The sequence below is a fragment of the Prinia subflava genome, chromosome 1 (assembly GCF_021018805.1).
Source record: "Prinia subflava isolate CZ2003 ecotype Zambia chromosome 1, Cam_Psub_1.2, whole genome shotgun sequence".
NCBI lineage: Eukaryota > Metazoa > Chordata > Aves > Passeriformes > Cisticolidae > Prinia > Prinia subflava.
The window spans coordinates 21636494-21658263 of record NC_086247.1 but is presented as its reverse complement, the minus strand read 5'-3'; the positions used below and the strand labels follow the sequence as shown (position 1 = coordinate 21658263).

At 36.4% G+C, this 21770-nt stretch overlaps 1 protein-coding gene across 6 annotated transcripts in view; it reads left to right on the top strand.

Annotated features, from left to right (window-relative positions):
• Window positions 1-21770, top strand: part of VPS13B (vacuolar protein sorting 13 homolog B) — a 422459-nt gene that overhangs the window by 218639 nt on the left and 182050 nt on the right. For all 6 annotated transcript variants that reach the window (XM_063390273.1, XM_063390281.1, XM_063390302.1 and 3 more), the window contains exons 24-26: window positions 8267-8487; window positions 12096-12308; window positions 20742-20913. In XM_063390273.1, the coding sequence (XP_063246343.1) occupies window positions 8267-8487; window positions 12096-12308; window positions 20742-20913 (606 nt within the window). The remainder of the gene's footprint in view (window positions 1-8266; window positions 8488-12095; window positions 12309-20741; window positions 20914-21770) is intronic.

Here is a 21770-nt window from a genome sequence, read left to right as displayed (position 1 = left end):
TGTCAGAGTTCTGGGTGCATCTGTACAATCCTTTGAGTCATATGATTTAACATTTGGTGGTCCTGCAAGGAGCAGGGAGTTGCTCTCAGTGATCCTTATGGATCCCTCCCAGCTTGAGATATTCTATGATTCAATATAAAATGAGAAAAGAAATTCATAAGTATAGCAAACTGTCAGAAGAAAAGAATGAGACTTTAATGGCCATCCTGACAGGCAGCAGTTGTGTTCTGCGTTGTGACTTAGGAATTGTAGCAAGTATTTTGTAGAGATTTGAAGAAAAAATTGCAAAGGTTGAGGAAAAGTACTGTAGTTCTTATTTGAAAAGCTAATATTTGATATGGATTTGAATTTTAGACCAGCTTTTTAGGGAAGAATCAGCTTTTAACATTCTGCAACTGATTGAGAAATGAATGGAGGAGATAAGCTGAAAAAGGACCTAGCAAGTGAAAACAAGTTGCTTATGTTCAATATCTTTTATAATGTTTGGGGTTTTTTTAATAGAGCCCTTAGAAATGAGCAGAATAAATAGTAAATGGACTTGCAGCACTGTTCTGAAGAAATGGTGATGTAAAATCTTGTTCCATATGTATATATATAGATATGAAAAATTGTGGACTGGAAATAGGTGAGGCAAATATTCTGAGCCATCTTGAGCCTTGGGTTCCAGGTTTATTTTAATGACTTCCATGAGAGCTAGGCTCACAACCAAGTTTTGCATTCCATGGAAATGCCAGTATTTGTGGTTTAACTCCAGCCAGCAGCTCTGGCTGCACACAGTCTCTCACTCCTCCACCCTGCTGGAATGGAGAAGAGAATCGGGAGGTCAAAAATGAGAAAGCTTATGGGTTGAGATAAAGACAGCTTAAAAGATAAAGTGAAAGCTGCAGGTGCACACAAAGCAAAATAACAATTTGATTTGCTGCTTCCTGTCAGTAGGCAGGTGTTCCAGCCTTTCTGTTTGGCTGAGTTCATGGGTGATTTGGGGTCAGCTGACCAGGCTGTCTCCCTTCCCAGCTCCTTGTGCATTCCCAGTTTACTTGCTGGTGGAGCTGTGTGAGAAGCAGGAAACACTTTAAGCACTGTTCAGCAATAGTTAGAATATAGCCATATTATCTGCAGTTTTAAGCACAAATCTAGAACAGCATCATCCCAGCTACTATAAAGAAAATTAAGTCTAAATTTTCAGACAAAACCAGGGCATTGCTGTACAGTTAGTTCATTGTTGTTTTCTCAAACTGTATTATTCAGAAAGAATTCATTCTAAGATGAAGAGGGGGAGATGCAGCAATTGTTCTATTGCTTTTGTGGCAGCATTTTCTGAGGAAATTATTCTGTTTTCTGCATACTTACTGCTGAAATAGAAACAATTCAAAGGCTATGAAAAATTAAGACAAAATCACATTCAAGAGCTAGTCCTGCTCCTGCCATCTGAAATTTGTTTGGATTTATAATATTGTTTCTTCTCCCCTTGATCTGCCCCTTACATTGGACTCTGCTCCTTTCTGTATTTTACCTCAACTCGTGGCAATGGAAATAAAGGTGTAGTTTTTAGTATTGAAATTCATGTTAGAGTTGCTGCCAAATGAAAAGAAAAAAAAGTATGAAAGAAAGAGAGAAAGGTATATGTCTTTTTCCTAATAACTTTCAGTAGGAATGATATTATTTGCTGATTATAGTGACAGATAAAAGATAAATTTAACGGAAGTCTTTTGTTTGTTTTAAACTGATGATGTAATTTAAACCATTTATGAAAGTAAGAAGTCATTTGAGTTTTGTCAGACCCAGATTTGAAGGAAAGAGCCTAGTGAGAGAAAAGAATCCCCCTGGTTGGGATAAAGCCTGTGGTAAGGAATTTATTTGTGTGTGGCTTTCTGCTCTGGGAATAATGCCAAACAGAAGTTCTCACAATCTTAATATTTTTGATTCTATAGTGGAGCCATTGCCTTCTCCCATGCCAAGACTCTCTCTTAAAGAGATTATTTCAAAGTTTTTTCACAGCTTTAAAGACACCTTCTTTGTTTCTTCCCCTGTAGAGGTAAATAATTTTTATGGACTTGTATTGTGAAAGTCTCTTAATTTGCTTCTGTCTTTGAACAAGACTTCAGGGACAGTCTGTCATTCTTCAGACATGTTACCATCTCTCAGAAATTATATTTATTCAACCGTGCTTTTCCTGGTTACCGTTTTTCGGATCATTCCTTCTTTTACCAAGAAGATATAAGTAAAAGGCTTTTTCACAAGGATGTGTTGTTACTTTTAAGAAAGCTGTGTGCTCACTGATATATTTTTCTTATTGCATGATAGTCTAAAAGAGGACAAAAAGGGAACATATTCCTACTGTCATTTGGGAATATTTCAGCCTACTCAGATACTTACTGACCTCAAGATGTCAACATACTGTAAAAATAGCTTATACACTATCCCACAATCAGGTCTGTCCATTTGTTTACAGAGTTTAGCTGCATCTCTGAGGTAATTTTAGTTTCTAGAAATGCATTAAAGAAGTATTTTAAAGTACTTTTACAGTACTTTTATTCAGAAACATAAATAACTAAGTAATCCATAAATGGATTTATCTGTGTAAAGAATGAAATATTCCTTTGAACTTCTGTAAAGTATTAAATTGCATTAAGTGTTATCTTAAGAGTACAGATTAATCAGACAGAGATCTGTGAGGCAGTATTTACTGAAGATGTTAGAGTCACAGAATCCTAGAGCCTGGAAGGTCAGGTTGGAAATGACCTTGAGTAATCCCCTGGTGCAAACTGGGCAAAGGGACCCAAGGTGACATTATCCAACACTCTGCTCCTGAAAGCCTGCACATCTCCAAGGAGGCTGTTCCAGTTAATGATTGTTCTTGCTGTAAAACTTCCTTACATCAATATTAAATCTCTCCCAGTTCAACTTGTACCTGTTGCCCCTTGGCTTCTCTGTTTTGATGCCTTCTGAGGAGGGGGACCTCTGTCCTATTTGTAGCTGCCCTTTATGTAAAATAGTTACTAAGAAGAAAGTAAATAGTTAGAAACTCAGTTTGAGCAAAACTGAAATGTTTAGAGAAGTGCTTAGAGCAAGTTGTGACTCTCTGTTCACATCTAACCTCAAATATTTGACAATTCATCTGTATAATCTCCTAGGTCCAACCTACAGGGATAGGCTAAAATGTGGTAAATATAGCTGGACAACATATGTTGTTATGGTCAGAACTTTGGGACTGCTAAGTGGTCTTCCAAAAATCTGATAGTGAAAATTTTTAGTATTGATGAAATCCTCCTGTTTTTAGACATTTACATGTTCAATTATTTTAGTTACTGATTTTTTTAGTAATATTAATTAATTATTAATATAATAATGTTCCTCTTTGGGTTCATAGTAGTAAATTTTATTAATTCATCTTAGTGAAAATGTTTGCTTATGTCAGATACAGTAAGATGCAGATCTTTAGGTAAGACACAGCAAAATACTTTTAGAAAGTAGTGTTCAAAATATCTTAAAATTGTTGTTGATATTGCTGCTAATCATATTGTCAGGTGGATAGCCATATACTGACATTCAGTGAATCACTGTCTTCCATATATTTAAATTTGAAAGATGGCTTTTGTTTGTGAAGTAAGATTATGTATCTTCACAGAATTTTGTAACATATGTTGAAACTCAATAAGCTGTCAATAAGTGACTTGCAGGGAAATAGGAAATTAGTGCCATATAGATTTCAACCTGAAACCAGCAGTTAAATGTTTAAAGTAGAACAGCAGTATGTTGGCCTTCATACAAGTTATCATCTTGTGTTAGATTTAAAAGAAGTGTGTGTTTACCTTTAAATTTATAGAAATTATTTTCTCAGTTATTATATTAAGATGAATATTTGACATTAAAATAGTGTGCTGTTTCATAGAGGGATTTGTGTGTGACCCTAAAGATCATCGTTTTCCAATCCCCCGCCAAGGGCAGGGACACTTCACAGACCAGGTTGCTCAGAGCCCATTCCAACCTGGCTGTGAGCACTTTCAGGGATGGGGCTTCCACAACTTCTCTTTGCAGCCTGTTCCAGTGTCTTGCTGCTCTCATAGTGAATAATTTCTTCTTTATATCTAATCTAAATCTACTTTATTTTGGTTTATTTAAGCTTATATTCAATGTCACCATCTATGATAGTAATTACTGTATTTTATTTACCTTTTATGAGAATGGCTTGTAAAATCAGTTCTCACGTCTGAGAAGCTGGGATTATGCAGACATAGAATTACTTTCCTGTTGCATGACTGGGAGGAAGTACAAGTGACCCAACATGTAGTGACTGCAGGATCTTTTTTTAAATATTGCATGTCTCATGAGAATGAGGGCTTTAGAAATCCATGTAAAGACCCTGCAGCGTGGGTACAGAAAGGGAAATGAAGACAGAATAGTCAGGTTGCTTTTTAAGGATTCCAAGGGATACTACTGGTAAGCCTGGGAATAGATCCCAGAGCACATGCATGATCTCATGTTTTCATGAGCTCTCATGAAAAGCTTTCATGATCTCTCTCCTACCATTACTAATTTTAAACAAACAAAATTTCTCTTTTGTAGAACTGTCAGCATCGTATACACAACATTGTGTACAAATACCACAACTGCAATCCGTTTTTTAAAATAAAGATAAACACTTAATAAAAATGAGAGCAAACACAAAAATTATTAATAGTTAAGTACATTTATCAATATTGAGTGTCACGCATATGGGAAGTCTTACTATGAGCATTAGTGATTACATGTAGCAAAGAAGCAAAGTGCATCAATACGTACCAGAGAAAGGTGTTCTACATACCAAATTTTTTTTTTGCATTGGAAAAATAATTCAAAAATTCTGTAGGAAATTAGTCTTTCTAAATTATCACAAGTAGCAGATAAATGACAAATGCCAGTTCTTTGAAAATTGTCTAGTACTTGGATTGGTCAACTGCCAAATACCTGAAAGTGGTATTTATAAATTTAAGAAGTTATCAAAGCAGGTGAAATAGTTTAATTAATAAATTTTCAAATACAAATCAGTGATGGTGCTGTATGAAATTAAAAATAAGAGTTTAGGATAGTAGTAGATCAGGAATTAACCAGAATCTTCAACCAGAGTAGGGGTCTTTCATGTGTGCATGTTATAATCTTGCCATAATAAATGTTGGATGTGCTGTAGTTCCACTGAAAGCAATTCCAGTTTTCCCAATTTTCTTAAAATATTTCAGAATTTCATCAATTAGGTGACAACATCATAGTATACATAGATGGGAAGGTTAGATGTAGAGAAAATTCTGCTAAATGTGGCACTGACTTTTTCTTTCTACCAAGAAACCATTGTTCAGATTATGGGAAAATCCTATAAGCAATGTTGCTTTTGATGTTTAGAAGCTTTGAATTAATTTTTTAATAGTTTCATAAAACAAATTTGCAAATAAATGAAGCCACTTCTTTTTTTTGAAAACAAATAAGACATAGGTACAACAACAAAACAAGGATTTATCAGGTGCAGAGTCCAGTGAAGTGTTAGAACAGGCACATAGTGTATATGGAGCTGAAGAAGAGGTAATGGATGACATTAAGGGGACTTTTTTAGCTGTAAATTCACTGTATCTTTACTACAGTGTTTTTTCAACGTAATGTGGTTTCTGTAAATTGATAATATTTTATCGTTGTTTTCCTTTTCAGGTAAATATTGTGTCCAGTCTAGTAGAGCTACTATTGATTTTTTCCTTAGATATTGTTTCTTTCTAATCTATGAAATGTTAATTTGTGTTAATTTCTGTGGTTAATTTACTATGTTAATTTACTCTGGGAGTCAAAGTTCATATGTAATAATTAGAAACATGTCATTGGAGTTGACTTTGCATTTGAATTTTTTCCATCTAGTGTAATTATTTTTTTATATTTCTTGGCTGACTGAATTTGGAAAAAAAACACAAAATAATTGCTTCAAAGCTTTTAGTCTGCAAACCTTTTGAAAACATTTTCAAGTCATTTTGAACTGAATTCTTCTGTATGTAATAGCTTCCAAATAAACTATTGAAGTTCTCAGTTTGTTCTTGGGATGAGACACTGTTTTCTGATACATACTTTTGACCATATAAATTTATTGCTGAAGCCACCTGTGAAAGAAAAAATAGAAGTCCTACTAAAATAATATAGTAAAAAGATGTTTGAATGAAGCTTTCTTTCAATTTCAAACCCCTTCTAATTTCTTTAAATGATCACAGTTGACAACAGTGCTCTTTTTTAGTGTTGTGATTTCTCAGCAGGACAGTATTGACTATAGGTCACACCAGGCAGCAAACACACTCTTCATATATTATTTAAAAACACTGGTTTGAATTTGTTATTGTCCCAAGACACCCCAAGGGGCCCAGCCAGTGTACCTTTGTGTACCATTTTCTCCTCTGATTCTGAGGACTGGCTTCCATGCTTCTGAGGTATTAGATTTATTTGGATTTTTTTTATCCATGACTCAAATTTTTGAAAAATCAAACCTCATACTGGATAACTTTCCAAATTTTCCTGTGGGAAGGAGAACTTTTCTCCTTCCCTTTCTCCTTCTCTGTTCTCCCTGCAAAGATGAAGATGTTTCAGGCATGGCTGAGGTTTGTGGATGCTCACCAACCTGCTGTGTCTGGGTCTGCCACTGTCTCCAGCTGCTTGGACATTACTTCATGTTGAGAACAGGCAGTTTCTCTTGGTGGATTGAAAATTCACATGCTGGGCACAGACTCTGTGTTGTCCAAGTTGTCACAAAAGGGTCCAAGTTCCTCAGTAGGAAATCTGACAAATGGGATGAAGATTTGCTTTAAAGAAAACAGAACCAAACCAAAGAAACCCCAAAGGCCCCCTGAAATATTGTTATGTTCTTATACCTCTGCAGAGCAAAAACCCATATCCATTTCACGTAAAATTAGAATTATCCATGTACTTTCCAGTGCCTTATTTTCCCCACTTCTTTTGAGCATTCTTAGAGTTTTGGTTCAGTGTTTCTCCCGGAGCCTAATTTTTTTTTTCTCCAGACCTGGCTATCATATGTGAGATTGTATATGGTTTACATGGCAAGGTTTTGGTGGTGGGGTGGACTGCAGGGCTGATGTCTGTGAGAATATTCCAGCAGCTTTCCTAATGTCCAACAAAACCGGTTCCAACCGGCTCCAGATGGACTTTCCCAGGTTGAGTCTGTTCTGCCCATGAACAGTAACAGGTGAATTATTTCTCCCTGTCTTCCAGCCTTTTGTTATATTTTCTCTCCCAATCCAGCTGAGTAAGGGGAGTGATAGCAGCTGCAGTGGGTTCCTGACACTCAGCCAGGGTCAGCTACCACAGAGATTCTGTTTCAAGTCCTGTAATCTGTGTGCTCAGTTCCTCTCCACTCCAGCTGGTACAACTGTTGAAAATTTTCTTTCACCAAAAGGAGTTCCTGTTGGCCCTTTAAAGAACTACCTGAATAGTTCTGTGATCCTGCTTTGGAAACTTTTATGTTTCATCTATTGACAGCCTAAAGAAAACTGATTATATGGGAGCTGTAGGCATTTTATTGTTCAGCTGTGCACTGCTAAATCCCTCACTGATTATTCCTGATAACATTTCCTGGTAGGATGCCAGGAACCTCTCTGGGTAGGCTTCCTCCTGCATATAAGAAATGAAGTGCTAAATGTATGTCCATAATAATTTTTTTTTTTTTAGAAAATCCATTACCATTCTGTTTTCCTAGGAAGTTTAAATGAGGTGGTGGAAGGAGCTGCACTGTGAGCATTGGAATAGGCTTCACTCTGCAGCAGGATTGTGTTGAGGTGCAACCTGTAGATTTTTAAAGGAAAGAATTCAGTTCTTTAGTATTAAAATCTGTAAATAGATATAAGTATATAATAGAAGGAGCTGCCTCTGAACTGCACCCATATGCTGAAAGAAGTGGGCAGTGTTTTCTGGATATTCCTCAGTTTGAGGAAAACTATATGAAGCAGAAAGATTTCTTTAAAGACTATGTTGTACATGTTTCTTCACAGTTTGGAGTTAAAATTTCCAGTGGATTTCAGTTTTTACAAGTGATAAAATATTTGTTACTATTGTTTAGATTTTGAAGTATAGCATGGAAATGATGGTTGAATTATATTTATTACAGTTTGGGATAAAGATAATGGTTGTTGATTGCACTTGCTGACTTCTAAGGTGGTTTAGAATAAGTCCTTTGCCAATTTTGTGAAATTAATACCCTGTGTTTTATTAAGCAATTGTTTAACTGTTTCCTCTTCTTTTTAATCACTAGGTGACGCTTTTCCATGGACAATTAGTCTGCATCATTTCAGTATATATACTCTTCTTGGACAACAAATGACACTAAATTTGGTAGAACCAATGGGCTGTACTTCTACTTTAGCTGTGACTTCACAGAAGCTGCTTGCTTCAGGGCCAGAGTCCAGACACTCATTTGTCGTCTGCCTCCATGTCGACCTTGAATCCCTTGAAATAAAATGCTCCAACCCCCAGGTTGGTACATTTAATTGATTTATGAAAGGAAATTAAAAATAACTCGATTTTTTTTAAGTGGGTCATCAAGATCAAGGTGCTTAGATTGAGATTTGCTTTGAAGGACTCTCAACTTCTGTAATTGAAACTCTTCTCCAAATGTAATAGCTGTAGTATAAATGCATCTTTTGGCTGATGGAGTGAAATGAATTGCAGATGTGCCATTAAATGCTGTGATACTGTTCTGCTGTCACTGTGGATTCTTACACTGAAGTGGTTTAATGTAATTTTTTTTTGCTACATTTTCATGAACTAACATTTCTTTGAACATAAAGTGGTTTTTAGGCAAGCAATGGTATCCTAGAGTAAAGGGGAGAAAAAACAGGTGAATGCATGGAAACAAAAGTTACCACCTCATTTGTGTTTATTAAAAGAAAAAGGTGTTCTTAGATTTTTCAGAAAGTTCACCTTGTGTTTTAATTAAAACACAAGTACACCTTGTGTTTTAATGACTTGGACCTAGTTTGCTGGTGTTTCAAATACAGTAGGTGTTTGATAACATTTAAAGTGGAATGGCATCCCTATAAGTGCCAGTCTTACCTAAATGTGAGTTGAGAACTAAAATGAAAATAGAAAAATACAGTATTTTTCAAGCATTTCTATTAAAGTGTAATTGAGTAATTCATTTTGCGAACTGTAAGAAAGTATTTCCACTAAAATCTGAAGCTCCAAGCTCTATATAAATCATATTATGAGCATAGTGCAGTGTTAAAATTAAGCTGTAGTGTGGAATATTAGATCAAATGTTATTGTCTTTAAGGGTGTCCTTGTACACTGTGAAGTTATTAATTTACTGAAGTATTCTAGTGACTGAAAGGATGCAGACAAATTATTTGAGTTTACTAAAGGTTCTTGAACTGTCTTTTCTCCTTTACATGTGCCTTACTTGTCCTTAAGGGAAGAAAAAAAGGCAATCAGTTTCTTTAACTAGATGTCGAAGGATGGAAGATGGAAAATACAGTTCCATAAACAGCATTTGATAGTTATAAATTCACAGTATGAAATTTGATTTCTTACAATGACAGGCTGTATTTTTTCTATAGATGACAGCCTTAAACTAGGTGAAATTTGGTGAATTTGTTAAATGGTAGCAAAGGTAAAATATTATATTTATATGACTATCATGATTTAATAAGAAACCATGTTCTGATGGTCATGAAGTCAATCGGTACTTCCAGTGTGAAAAATTGCCAGATGTTGTCTTTGGTTGTAGTTTTCAATTTTGTAATAATGTGTTACTTTTAAAATATAAAATGCTGTAACATATTGAGCTTTACAGATTTTGCCAAGTAGTCAGTGGGGTCTTATTGAGTTATGTATGGTTTTGCCGAGGAGAGAGTAGAAGCAGTGAGAGGGAGAAGCCTTTTTTAACAAATACTGGCAGTTATCCTTTTTGTCCTATCATTTTTCTTCTCTCAAATAGTTGTTCTAAAAATAATTATTATATATGCTCAAAAATACTTGGAAAGGAGGGAGGCCTTACACTAGCCTTTCTCATATAATCAGAAATGTATTTGTAAAATATTGCGACTACACATTTGAAAACATGCAGCCAACAAGAGAAAAAGGAATCCTTCCATTTCAATCAGTAACAAGCAATGGAATGAAATAAAATGCATTAAAAATAACCAAATATGTGACTTAATCTGAAGTTTTGAAATTTTATTTACATGTAGACACATGCCATCTTTTTTGTTTTAATGAGGCTTTATTGTGAGGGGTTTTGGTATTTTTTGCCTTTTAACATAACTCTGTGAAAGTCATCTCTCTCTAATGAAAGTGTGCCTTTTTGTTTGCTGAACTTATTTTGTCCCTAGTTTCAGAGAGAGACAGAGTACTTTGATCATACTACTTGGCTGGCTGGTTGCTGGTGATGTTCAGAGACATGGCTACTGCTGTCTGAAATAGCCACTGTTTCAGAGTACCTGGAAAGATTCTAGCCTGAGCAATTTTAAAAGGTTTGCCTGACAGGATAATTATTAGCTTTAATAATTATGATGACTGCAACCCCAGTAAGATTTAAACCTTTCACTGTTGGATTAACTGATGACAAACCTCTTCACCTTGTATATGAGCTTATATGTAAACACAAGTTCCTTCTTTTGCATTACTTTGTGCCTTTAGGAACAGTAGCATAAATAATTTTCTGAAAGCCCTGTTTCATTAAAACAAATTTAGCTTAAGTTGTCCTTCGCTTTCTTGGAAAAAAAATTGGGACATGGGGAAATTGCAAGCATGTATGATTTGGATATCTGCCTGTATCCTATTAAATTTCTAGGGATACTTTTGCCAGCAAAGTGTCAACACCAGTTAATGTTATATTAATCAATCAATTGGGTGGACATTACATTAGTTAGTTACATTAGGACATTAGTTGAGCTTCCTGCATTGCATGGAAAACTTAGAAATTTGAATTTGGTAATTGAAAATGTCTATCAGAGTGCTACAGACACCAAATACTTTAGAGCATAACTGAAATCAGAGCTCTTCATCACAGCCAGAATTGTTTGGCTGTAGATTGCTCTGTGTATGAAGGAAAAATATGTACTGTGAAGTTTATCTCTTCTAAGGAAAATTCTGTCAAAAGATTATATGACCTGCTCTGTGTAAACCTTGAAACTTCAAAAGAAAATCCAAGATGAATTAAGAAGGTTTTTATAAAATTCCAGCATTTCACCTCTTAAGAAAGGACTGCACCATGTACTTTGAGACTTCATCACACATTCTCACGCACAAAATCAAGTACTGTTTTATATCAAATATAGATTGACAGCAGTGTTTTTCTGCATCTGTTCTGCCCACATAAGAAGCCAGCTTCATAGAGCAGAAGTGTCCTGAGGCTTAAAGTTCTTATAAATATGAGAATTTCAATTTTTTATAATGGCAAGTTGGGTATGGTATCCAGCTGTGAATCTGCTTATATATTATTTTCAGTTTTCACTGACCTTTTTTTATACAGTATGTTCCAATATGTTGTCATACAAATTCCATGATTAATGCCTATTTACAAAAACTTGTGTAAATATCTTAGAACTGAGTCAAACAATGTGCAAGTTAAACAATGTGTTTCTGAATATTGGAATGACATATGCTAGGAGACTATTGAGTTTGGTATGAGTATTATTCCAAAGCCAGATCAGTTTCACATGCTGCATGGGATCATTATTTTAATACCATTTGAATGATTAATTTTGCATTGTTAATATTTTACTAAGTTTACATTTGCCTTTTCCTAAAGACCATATCTATACATATAAAATATTTGATAAATTACCTTTGCTTAATTGTTAAAATTTATGTTAGTAAAAGTTTTACAAGCCCATGTTATTGCTTATGCTTTTGAGCTATGTATCAGATGTTTACAAAAAGCACAGATTATTTTTATCAAAGTCACTATGCTGTAACTGATACTAATTATTTTATTTGCCATGTAGTTGCTTACTAGAACATTATAAATGGTGAGAAGTTCAGTTCTGCTGTATTATAAGTCTCAGTGGAAGACTTTGGTTTTTCCTTCACCTCATTAAGAGATGCTTCATCCTAAAATTAAGTTTTATTTTTTCCTTCAGGTGCAGCTTCTGTATGAACTGGCTGAGATCACAAGTAAAGTTTGGAATAAAATTCAGAGGAAAGGAGCTCAGTATCAATCTGTGTCTTCTGTCTATACTGAAACAATGACAGGACCTGCTCCTCCTAGTTCTCCAGTTAAAAGTAGTGTTGGTACCATTCCACCAGATACCAGCACATACAGTCCATCTGCTGACATTGGAACCACTACAGAGGTATTTTTATTTCTTCAAGAAATGTGTTGTGTGAGTTCTGACCTACAAAATATAGTGGTGTACAGTCAAAGAAGAATCAGAAAAATCAAAACGAGTAGTAGAGTCCAGATGGAAAATAACTTTGCCCCAATAAACTAATGAAGAATACTTTATTACTCATTTTGGTGGAACAAAAAAGAGAAAAAAACACATTTGCTGTATTGGATTGTGCCTATATTTATTATTTGTTTGTATTGTTTCTCTTTGAAGTGAGTGCATATTGTCTTATGTCAGAAAGCTCTGGTTAGTGTGTTCAGGTCAAGAAACATAAGCCATTTTTCAAGTTCCAGAATTAGTAGAATAGTAAGTGTTGTTTTGAAAATACCTGTGGTACCTGTGCTGCTTGTGAGCCATTCCAAGTAGTGAGCCAGCCACTGATGTGTGGCTCAGTAGGGAGCTGCTGTGTGTAAATTGCATTGGCAGCCTGGAGGGGTCCTGGGCTGTGAAGGCTCCCAGGGCTGGCACTGTGCCTGGCTGTGTGCTCACCCCACCTCCATGCAGCCACAGCTGAGCCACTGTGCCGCCTATGAACTACTCCTGAGGCCCAGTCCTTTCCCCTGTCTCAGCTGGCCATATCTCAGAGTGCTCTTGTAGCCTGTCACATGAGCATTTGGGTGTGCATCTTCAGATATAAGGTTGGACACGCGGTTTTATGTATTTCTGCTTCCTTAATTTTTAACACTTTGTAACTGCCTGGAGCAATCTGGTGCCTGATCATGATGTCTGTGTTTGCCTGAGACTGTAAAATATTCGAGGCAGAGGGAGGAGTCCTGCCCTGTACTGAGGTAAGCAGGCAAATTCTTTTATCAGCATGAATGCTGTGTTAAACTTCACCCATGAGTGTCTGTCTTGGTTTGGAAAGACAGGTATCTGTCAGGGAAAACTGAAGTTTCCTTTGGAATGGAGAATGTAAAAACCCCTCTCCCTCCAAATTATTACAATTTTCCAATTAGGAGCTTTCAGGCAAAAATATGGGAATAGGAATAACAGTTGTTTACTAGGAATATTAAAAAAAAAGAAAAATACAAATGCAGTAGTACAGCAAACAAACAGAAGTCCTAGAAAACCCTGACAGAGTCAGAGATACAACCTGACACCCTGTTGTCAGGGTTGAAAGACCAAATAAGTCTTCCTAGAGTAACAGATGTTGTTCTGTGGAGTAGAGATGATCCTGTAGAACAAAGGGTCCAGTGCTGGCGAGATGGGTCCGGTCTTCCTCCGACAATTCAGTGGAAAACCAACTGAATTAGTGTTTGGGATTGCAGGTTTTATGCTGGTGGAAAGGCTTTGGCTCCTCCCACTGGGTGGAGCATCTCACAGTGGAATGAGGTGATGTTATCAGTCATGTGAGAGTCCTTAAATGGCCCATTCACAGGTGATGTCCCTCTGAGGAGGATGGGTGCAGGAGTAGAGAAGAACAATATATCCCAACAGGTTTCAGCAGATGAAAATAGAATACACATTTTTGGTTACATTTTCCAACCCAAGACAGTGTCCTTAGCCGTGAGTCTCCAGGTAGCTGGTATAGAGTAGAATGGGTGGTCACGGGAAGCTGTGCAACTGCACAGACACAGTATTTGTGGTTTTCTTAGTACCCCTGTCAGGTTTACAAATTAGAATAGTGAGTTGACCTTGTTTGTGCTGCAAGAGAGAGTCAAAAATGCATCAGATGAGTTGAAGGTATACCACAGTATCACATGCATGCAGTGCTTTGTTTTTAACATAAATCTATTAGAATGTAGGGAGACTTTCCTGAATGACTGGCTTTCAGTCTCAAGATAACCCCATCAGCTTCAGGGACACCTCATAGAACAGCTCTGGAACACAGGCAGATATAAAATTGTTTGGATTCTGAGTGCAATACATATTCAACATTTGGCCAGGATTGGTTTAGCCAGTATAGTTTGTGTCTAGTTTATATTAATTCCCAGGTTTGGAGGAAATGAAGTGGTGATTGCTAGTGTCTACTTTATATATGGATCACACACACACACACACATCCCGAAGAGGCAGCTGACATTAAAAGGAGTTTGAGTTTCAGTTCTTTCACTAAAATGTTTCTAGATTATTTGAATAGCCTTGGTTTTGGTGTATATCTATGTGTGCATGATTTCAATTGTGAAAAATATTGCCATGGATACAAAATTGAAGGTAAGCAATAATAGTAAGAAAACTATATGGTCACAAAAATAGTGGTTTTCTCCCTACTCATATCAAAATAATTTCTCATTAAATCAGAAACCACCAGCTTTATAAATAACAATTTGGTTTGGATAATCTATATAGACAGCAGTATTTGGAGTACATGCTGTACTTGGAGCATTAATTGAAACTATTCCATAATTGTTTTAATCCATATGTTACCAAGATTATTTTGGTAATATGGGTCCAAGTTCATTCTACCCTTTTGCAAAATGTTCTTCATAATTTATTTATTATCTTTATATTCTCAACAAATGTTATACACTAGCTAGAAAATTTCTTTTCCTAAAAGTTCTAAATTGTCTAAATGAAATTTAGTGAATTAGTGAACCAGGAACAATATTAGAGTAATAAAATAATAATATATATTTCTGTAGGTTTGACTTGGGGAAATTTTCCAGAAGGTTTTTTTTATCAGACTCTGCATTTTGTTTATATATTTCTATAATTTTGAGCTTTGAATTCTTGAAATCTGTCAAATGAAAACAGCTTTGCTGCCATAGCTGTGGGATTTTTTAAGTTTAGAGGTTTTTTATAGTTACTATGTTTTGCTCTGTGGGAGACACATGATTATTTTTAAAGCTTCTTTCAGCTGCAACAGACTTGCTATAAAAGAAGAAAGCAAATTTGCACAACTGTTTATATCAAATAGCAAAAAAAATGGTAATCTGTTTATGTGATTTGTGAATGATTTATGTTCTAAGCTGTGTCGAATTCTTTTCTTGCTGACAACTTGATGTGAGTCTGATGTGGATAAAGCTACCTAGGCTTACGAAGTTTTAGTCTGGGTGGTGGTAGGACAGGGAGGGATGAGTGAGAGGCTTAAATACTGAAGGCTGGAAACAGTTAATCATTTTTACCGTCCCTGCCTTGGAAAAGGTAAGGTAGTACAGACTACAACAGGCCACTTGTTACTGTTTACTTAAGTACAAACAGTGGTAGAAGTGTTTAGTCCTTGGGGAAACTCAGTGATTGAGCAAGAACGCAGAAGTTATTTTGATAAGGCATAGCATTAGTGTGGCCAAACTGTGATCATCCCTGAGCTTTACGCAGGCCAAGGATGAAGGCCTCGTATGTTTGGATCTTCCTGATGAACAAAGATAAATTCTGGTAAGAAAATAAACTCAGTATATTGGTCAATTTGCAACAATTGGTAAAAGAATTCAAATTGTATATTTTAAGACTTGGCATGAGAAGTTGTGGGAAAATAGTTCAGGGTTTCTGACTCTGGCTTGATTTTTCAGTAGATCTGGAAACAGAGCAGAAAAGTAATGAATAAACATATTTAACAATAACATGCTGGGTGCTGAAAATCCAAAATGAAAGTTGCAACTCCATGAGAAACAAGAGCACAGTCTTTCTTCTCACTTCAGTTTCTTAGTTTTTCACTGCAAAAAAATTCTGTGAATCTGAGCTTAGTTGGGGGCAAAAAATATAAAATGTCAGCTACTGCAGACCATCAGTTTTTCAGACCCTTTGACTCTGCCTACTGGTTGTGGTTACAGTACCATGAACAGAAGGCTAAGAAGAAATGCAATCTCTTCTGGGTTTTGCCTCCCAAAGGGCCGTGATACAGCATGTTAATCTGTCTTCAGAGAGGCATCTGCCACTGACAAAGAGAATGAGCCAATTTAGCTGTTTACACGTTTTCATCACAGAAAAATTGCTGGTAGTATGTTGAAGTTAAACTGTTGAAGTAGGCAGGGGCAGCACAGTGTCACCTCTGACAGGGACAGGGTGTTGAGCAGCTGGGGCTGTCTCTTGACAAGCTCTGCCGTGGCTGCCATCAAGAGATCATTGCTGAACGCCGCAGCCAAACCTGGTTTGAGCTACACTGACCTGCTGCCAGTCCAAGGGGGGGTACAGGCACATGACCTGGAACCCTGGGTGGGAGTGCAGGAGCCCAAGTACAGAATTGTTGGGTGAAGTGGAGCCCAAGTGAGTTGAGGCCCTTGTTAGGATTTTCAGGCTCTGTGGCAGAATGAGTTCCAAACACTGGCAATTGCAGGTCCAGTTTCTAATGATACATCTGGGTGGGTATCTCTAACTCTAGGGTAAATGCAATTCTTCAAAAATCTCACAAATACTGTTTCAAGTAACCTTGTGCCAAAATTATCAACTGACTAATTCTCTGAGAGACGTTGTACATAATTTAATATCTTCATAAAAATAATCCTAAAGAAGTGTGTGAAAATTGTAGCGTGACTTTTCTTCAGAGTAAAGTTATCTTTGTACTCAAACCACTAAAGAAAAATAGCTCTCTGTAGAAAAAAAATCCTAAGAAAATGCATGAAAAAGCTGAAAACATTAAATTACAGAAATAAAATAACCCAATTATAAAATTCAGAAATTACCATGGCAATATGTATTTGCTGTTAAGTGTACCCCTTTAAGTTTAATCAGCTATTGTTTTCTTCTTTTTCAACTATCAGAAATGTAGAGTCCTGCCAAAATTTTAGAACAAAGTTGATTTTCATTCAAAATCCATTTTGGAACATGTTCAGTGGGAGAGTGGGGGAGTGTGTGGAAGACAAGAAGGAGACTGTCTCCCATTCCCACCCATTCCATCACAGTTTGTAAGTTACGGTTTGGCAAAATGAAGTCTGTTTATAGTACAAACAGAACTTGAAAATTTTTTCAGATTAAAAAAAGAAAAAGAAAAGAAAATTCCTTTTTATAGAATGAAGGGAATGGAGACCCACAAATGGGTCCACAGAACATCAGCATTGTCAAGAACATTGGCCTAAACTGTAAATAAACATGTAAGTATTGTTTTTCTCTTTCCTTATCTTAACTGGCTTTTATTTCTTGACACTTTGTGAAATTTATCTGAAGATCTCAGCATAGGGAAATTCTCTTTGGGTGGCTCCTTCCTTCACATCTGCCCTTCTGAAGGGATCTGCCCAAAGTTGACTCCACCGTCTTTTTGGAGCATGTGAGGTGTGATGAGAAGGGTCATCTCAGACACAGTGAAACTTCAACACTGAAGCATCATCTTTTGGGGCAATCATTCAAAGGCAAATTATAAAGGTGTGCAAAGTTATTGAAAGGCAGACTGTCAAAAGAGCTGTGTGGATGTTACACAAAATAAACAAATAGGACTTTATTGTCAGAAATTGAAAGGTTTAGAGCTAATGCCATTCACATGGCATAAAATCTGCTTCTCTGATGTCCTCCAAGAATGAGGACTTTGCAAATAAAGACTCATCAAAATGGGAGATAGGATTCTCAAAGCATTGTGACTTTGGAAGGATACATTTTTCACTCCTACCTTTCATTGCTTTGGAAGTGAGCAGAGTAGGTCAGGGGAGGGAGGCTGGTGTTTGCAGAGGGTTGGCGAGGATAGTTGAGGACAGCAAAATGGTTGGGTTATGGCACTGGTTTATTACTGGAGCCTGCCATTTCAGGAGAAGCAATAAGGGCTAACAGTGGTTAGCACTGGAGAAATGACTGCTCTGCCTACATCCTTTCAGATGCTGGGGAGCTTGCAGGCCTGACACTCTCCAAGGCTGCTTTACCCATACTTTTCTGTTCCAAGGACATGGGTGCTGGCATCCTTGAAGAAAACTGAATTTTGTTTTCAGTGTTGAAAAGGTATTTACTTTCATGTCACTGTCAGTTAGTGCTGCCTTATAGTATAATTAAGTGGCACTGGAGACAGTAGAGCTCTTTGTAGAGACAGTAGGAAATATCTTGCAAGGACATGGTGAGCAAATAATATGAAGAGATGGGAATGGGATGGGACAAAAAAGGCAAGAAGCAGGAAGGATTTTACTGGAGAAGCAAATAGGAAATAAAAGTTACAGTGTGTGAGAAAAGAGTTAACCTCTGCCCTGAATATGTTATTTAGCAGGTTCTACCACACTTCTTTTTTAACTTGCTTTGTTGGGTGGCATATGTTCCATGTGCCACTCCGATTTGGGAGCTACATGCATCACAGTGAAATGAGCTATCTGAGATGTCCTGCTGTGGTAGGCATTAAATATTATTAGATACACAGCAGGAGACAGGCCCTGCTATATTTAATAATTAGATTTGCAGGCAGTGTAAGAGTAAAACAGAAGAGGAAGAATAAACAAACACTAAAAGCAAGAGGGTCATGCTAAGTCCATGACTTGGAGAGAGATGTCAGGTGGGATTGTGTAAACAAGTTAGCTCACTTAGAATGTGATAGGGAACAAATGCTTTTTGGACCTCAGGAATTGAACAGTTTTTCAAAAGATGGTCACTTATGGCTCTCCAGGTAATCTGTTCAGAGCTGTAAGCAGTAATGCCTTATATAAGAAATATAAAAATAAATAGAAATGTACTGTTTTCTTTCTTGAATTTTGAATAATGCAAAGCCACTGTCACTATAGAAGATTGAAGGTGAACTGGATCTGTTTCATTGCAACACTTCATATTACATCTGTTGAGTTGGTCCAGGTATTATAGTCTCATGTTGAGGTGTTATTTTCGAGAAACACCCATTGGTTAGTTGGACAAGCTTTCCCTTCCTCATATGCATGAGTATCTGGAATGCTAAGTTCTCTGTGTCAGCTATTGACAGTGTAGATGGTTTCTTTCTAATTGCAGTAAGTATCATTGAGCTTTTCAAGGGTAAAGCTTGCTGCACGCAGATGAAGTACCTTGACTGTTCCTCTCTGTGTCCTCTTATAGTTTAGAAAACCTCTAATTAAATTGTAGGCCTGAGTTGAATGAAAATGTGATTTGTCAACATAAATGCTTCCATATGAGTTATGTCATTAGGTTTGGACTAGGTCCTACCCATCCAGAAAATAGATTGCTAACAGAACTTCCATACTTGCGTTTTCCAGCCTTGGACTACAGAATGAGGGAAGTACTGTCAGATTTTAATTTTGCTACTGAAAGCAAGCTTCCCTGGGACATCTGAAGTTGAAATGAGTGCATTCTCAATCTTGCCTGACAGGTTAAAATGGTTTCAGTCCAATTGCCGTGTTTAAGGCGTAGATCTGCCTTTTGGGGTGTCTTCCATAGAAATAATCCTGGCTTTTATTTAGATAAATCTCGAACATTTGTTCGTCATAATTTACAATGCCTATTCCCACAAATCTTCAATGAAAGATAAGACTTTGGGTGTTTATTGGTTTGTTAATCTTAGAAACAACTTGGTCTTAGTGGATCAAAATGACTAAACCTTTTTCCTTTCTTTGTGCTTGAATGAAGAAAACTTGCAACACATGGTAGAGTTGCAAGTGGAGGTGCTCCTGGATATTCAGGGGCTTCTGGATGACATTAGTAGCTTATGTGTCCCTTGCATTCAGTTTACTAGGCTGTAAACACTGGGGGCTGATGAGCAGTTATATGTTTGCATCTTTCTTTCCCTATCTGGAAGATCCAGCAAAGGAGCAGGGTGACGTCCTTTGGCTGGTAAATATTTTCAGAACATGCCTGCATTGCTCTAATAAGCCCACATAACAGAATTTTCAGCACATCTTTCATTTGTCATCATCTTCTCCTAAAAACATTAATCTTTGTGTCTTCTTTGTTGCGCCTTAAAATTTTAGGGAATGAACAGAGATTATTGATGGCACGGAAGCTTCTACAAGCTCATTTGTCAACATTTCATACATTTAAGAATATTACAAGTGACAATAATTTTTTTAACAACAGAAATATTTAGCAAGTGGCAAATAAAATATTTCCAATTCTTACGAAAAGCTTTTATTTTCTGAAATCTTTTTTCCAAGAAATTACAGGGAGGCACATACAAGGAAGAAAAGAAAAACCCCAAACACAGAATGTACATAGTGTAGGTGTTACAGCTTTGCTGAGTAGCTCTTCATTTGGTATTTCCGATGACTTTTCCTTCCTTTGCCTTTCAGATATGTGCAAGCCTCCATATCCCTTTTCCTATGGCATCTCCAAATATTCCTATTAGCCTTTGTTTTAAATTGATGATAATGTTTCCATAGTGTAGAGTTAATAAGGCAAGTGTGCTACCCCAAGGAGACCTGTCATAAAACCTTAGAGTTTTACCATTTAGTCTTTGCCAAAGTCTGCAATCTCTACCAAAGCAAAGGGAAAAATACTTTATCTTTACTGGTGTTACAAATGGCTGAATTCAAATATACTGTTTGGGAATCTGTATTTCTATAGTTTGTGCGTCCATATCAGTTGATATAGAAAAAGAACCCAGATTTTTCCTCAGCTATTGCTTTTGTTTCATAGGGTGATTCTCTTCAGGGTGGTGATGATTCCCCATTCTCAGACTCCATTACGTTGGAACAAACAACAAGTAATATCGGAGTCTCAAGTGGACGTGTCAGCCTTTGGATGCAGTGGATGTTGCCAAAAATTACTGTAAAATTGTTTGCTCCTGATCCTAGAAATAATGGCACAGGTATTCTGGATTTTTCTGCCCAATGTACTGGTTTAAATTCCAAGCAGCACAGCCTATTTTACAGCTATTTAGAGCTTGTATCAACATTACTGAACCCTATAACACAGACATAATGAGTTGGAGCTGTATTTTAAACAACAGCAACAAACTGTAGTTAGGGTACTACATGCAAATTAGAATTCAGTGTTGTTTCTGGCATAAACTTACCCTCCCTGTGGACAGATGATTAAATTAAATTGGAAATGTTGGTTAATTGACGTAGACTGCAACACTTATTTCCTTAGAAACGAACATGTTTCATTTTGATATTATTTAGTCAGATTTGTTGTGTATGTCCATTGTAGTTTAATACTGATAATTTCAAATTTGAATTTAATATAATCACCAAAGTCAAAGGAAGAAAAGAAAAATATGTGTTGTACAGAGCTTATCTTTTTTTCTCCATGAGATATAGTTGAATTATCATCCAACAGTAATTGTTTGAAAGAAACTCAGATTCCATAAACTGCTGGATTTCAATTTTTTTTTCTAGGAAATACTGCTGCTTAGCTATTAACACTGTTGCCCATAGAAATGTGAAAAAATAAAGTGACTAAGGCTAATTTTCAAGAAATATATTTGAACCTTTGATTTTAAATAATTACACAAGAGAAAGAAAACTATTGTAATTAGTGTAAATGTCTTGGCAAATTTATTTTCATTTTTTTCCCCCAAGGAATTATGCTATAAATATCTAAACTAGAAACCCCATAAAAATATTTCTCAATACATTTGTATAAAAATGTTTGGACACTTGAATCAAACAGCGCTTTATAAGAAAACTGAGTAGAAGTAGCATCATCCTATTTTATGAAATG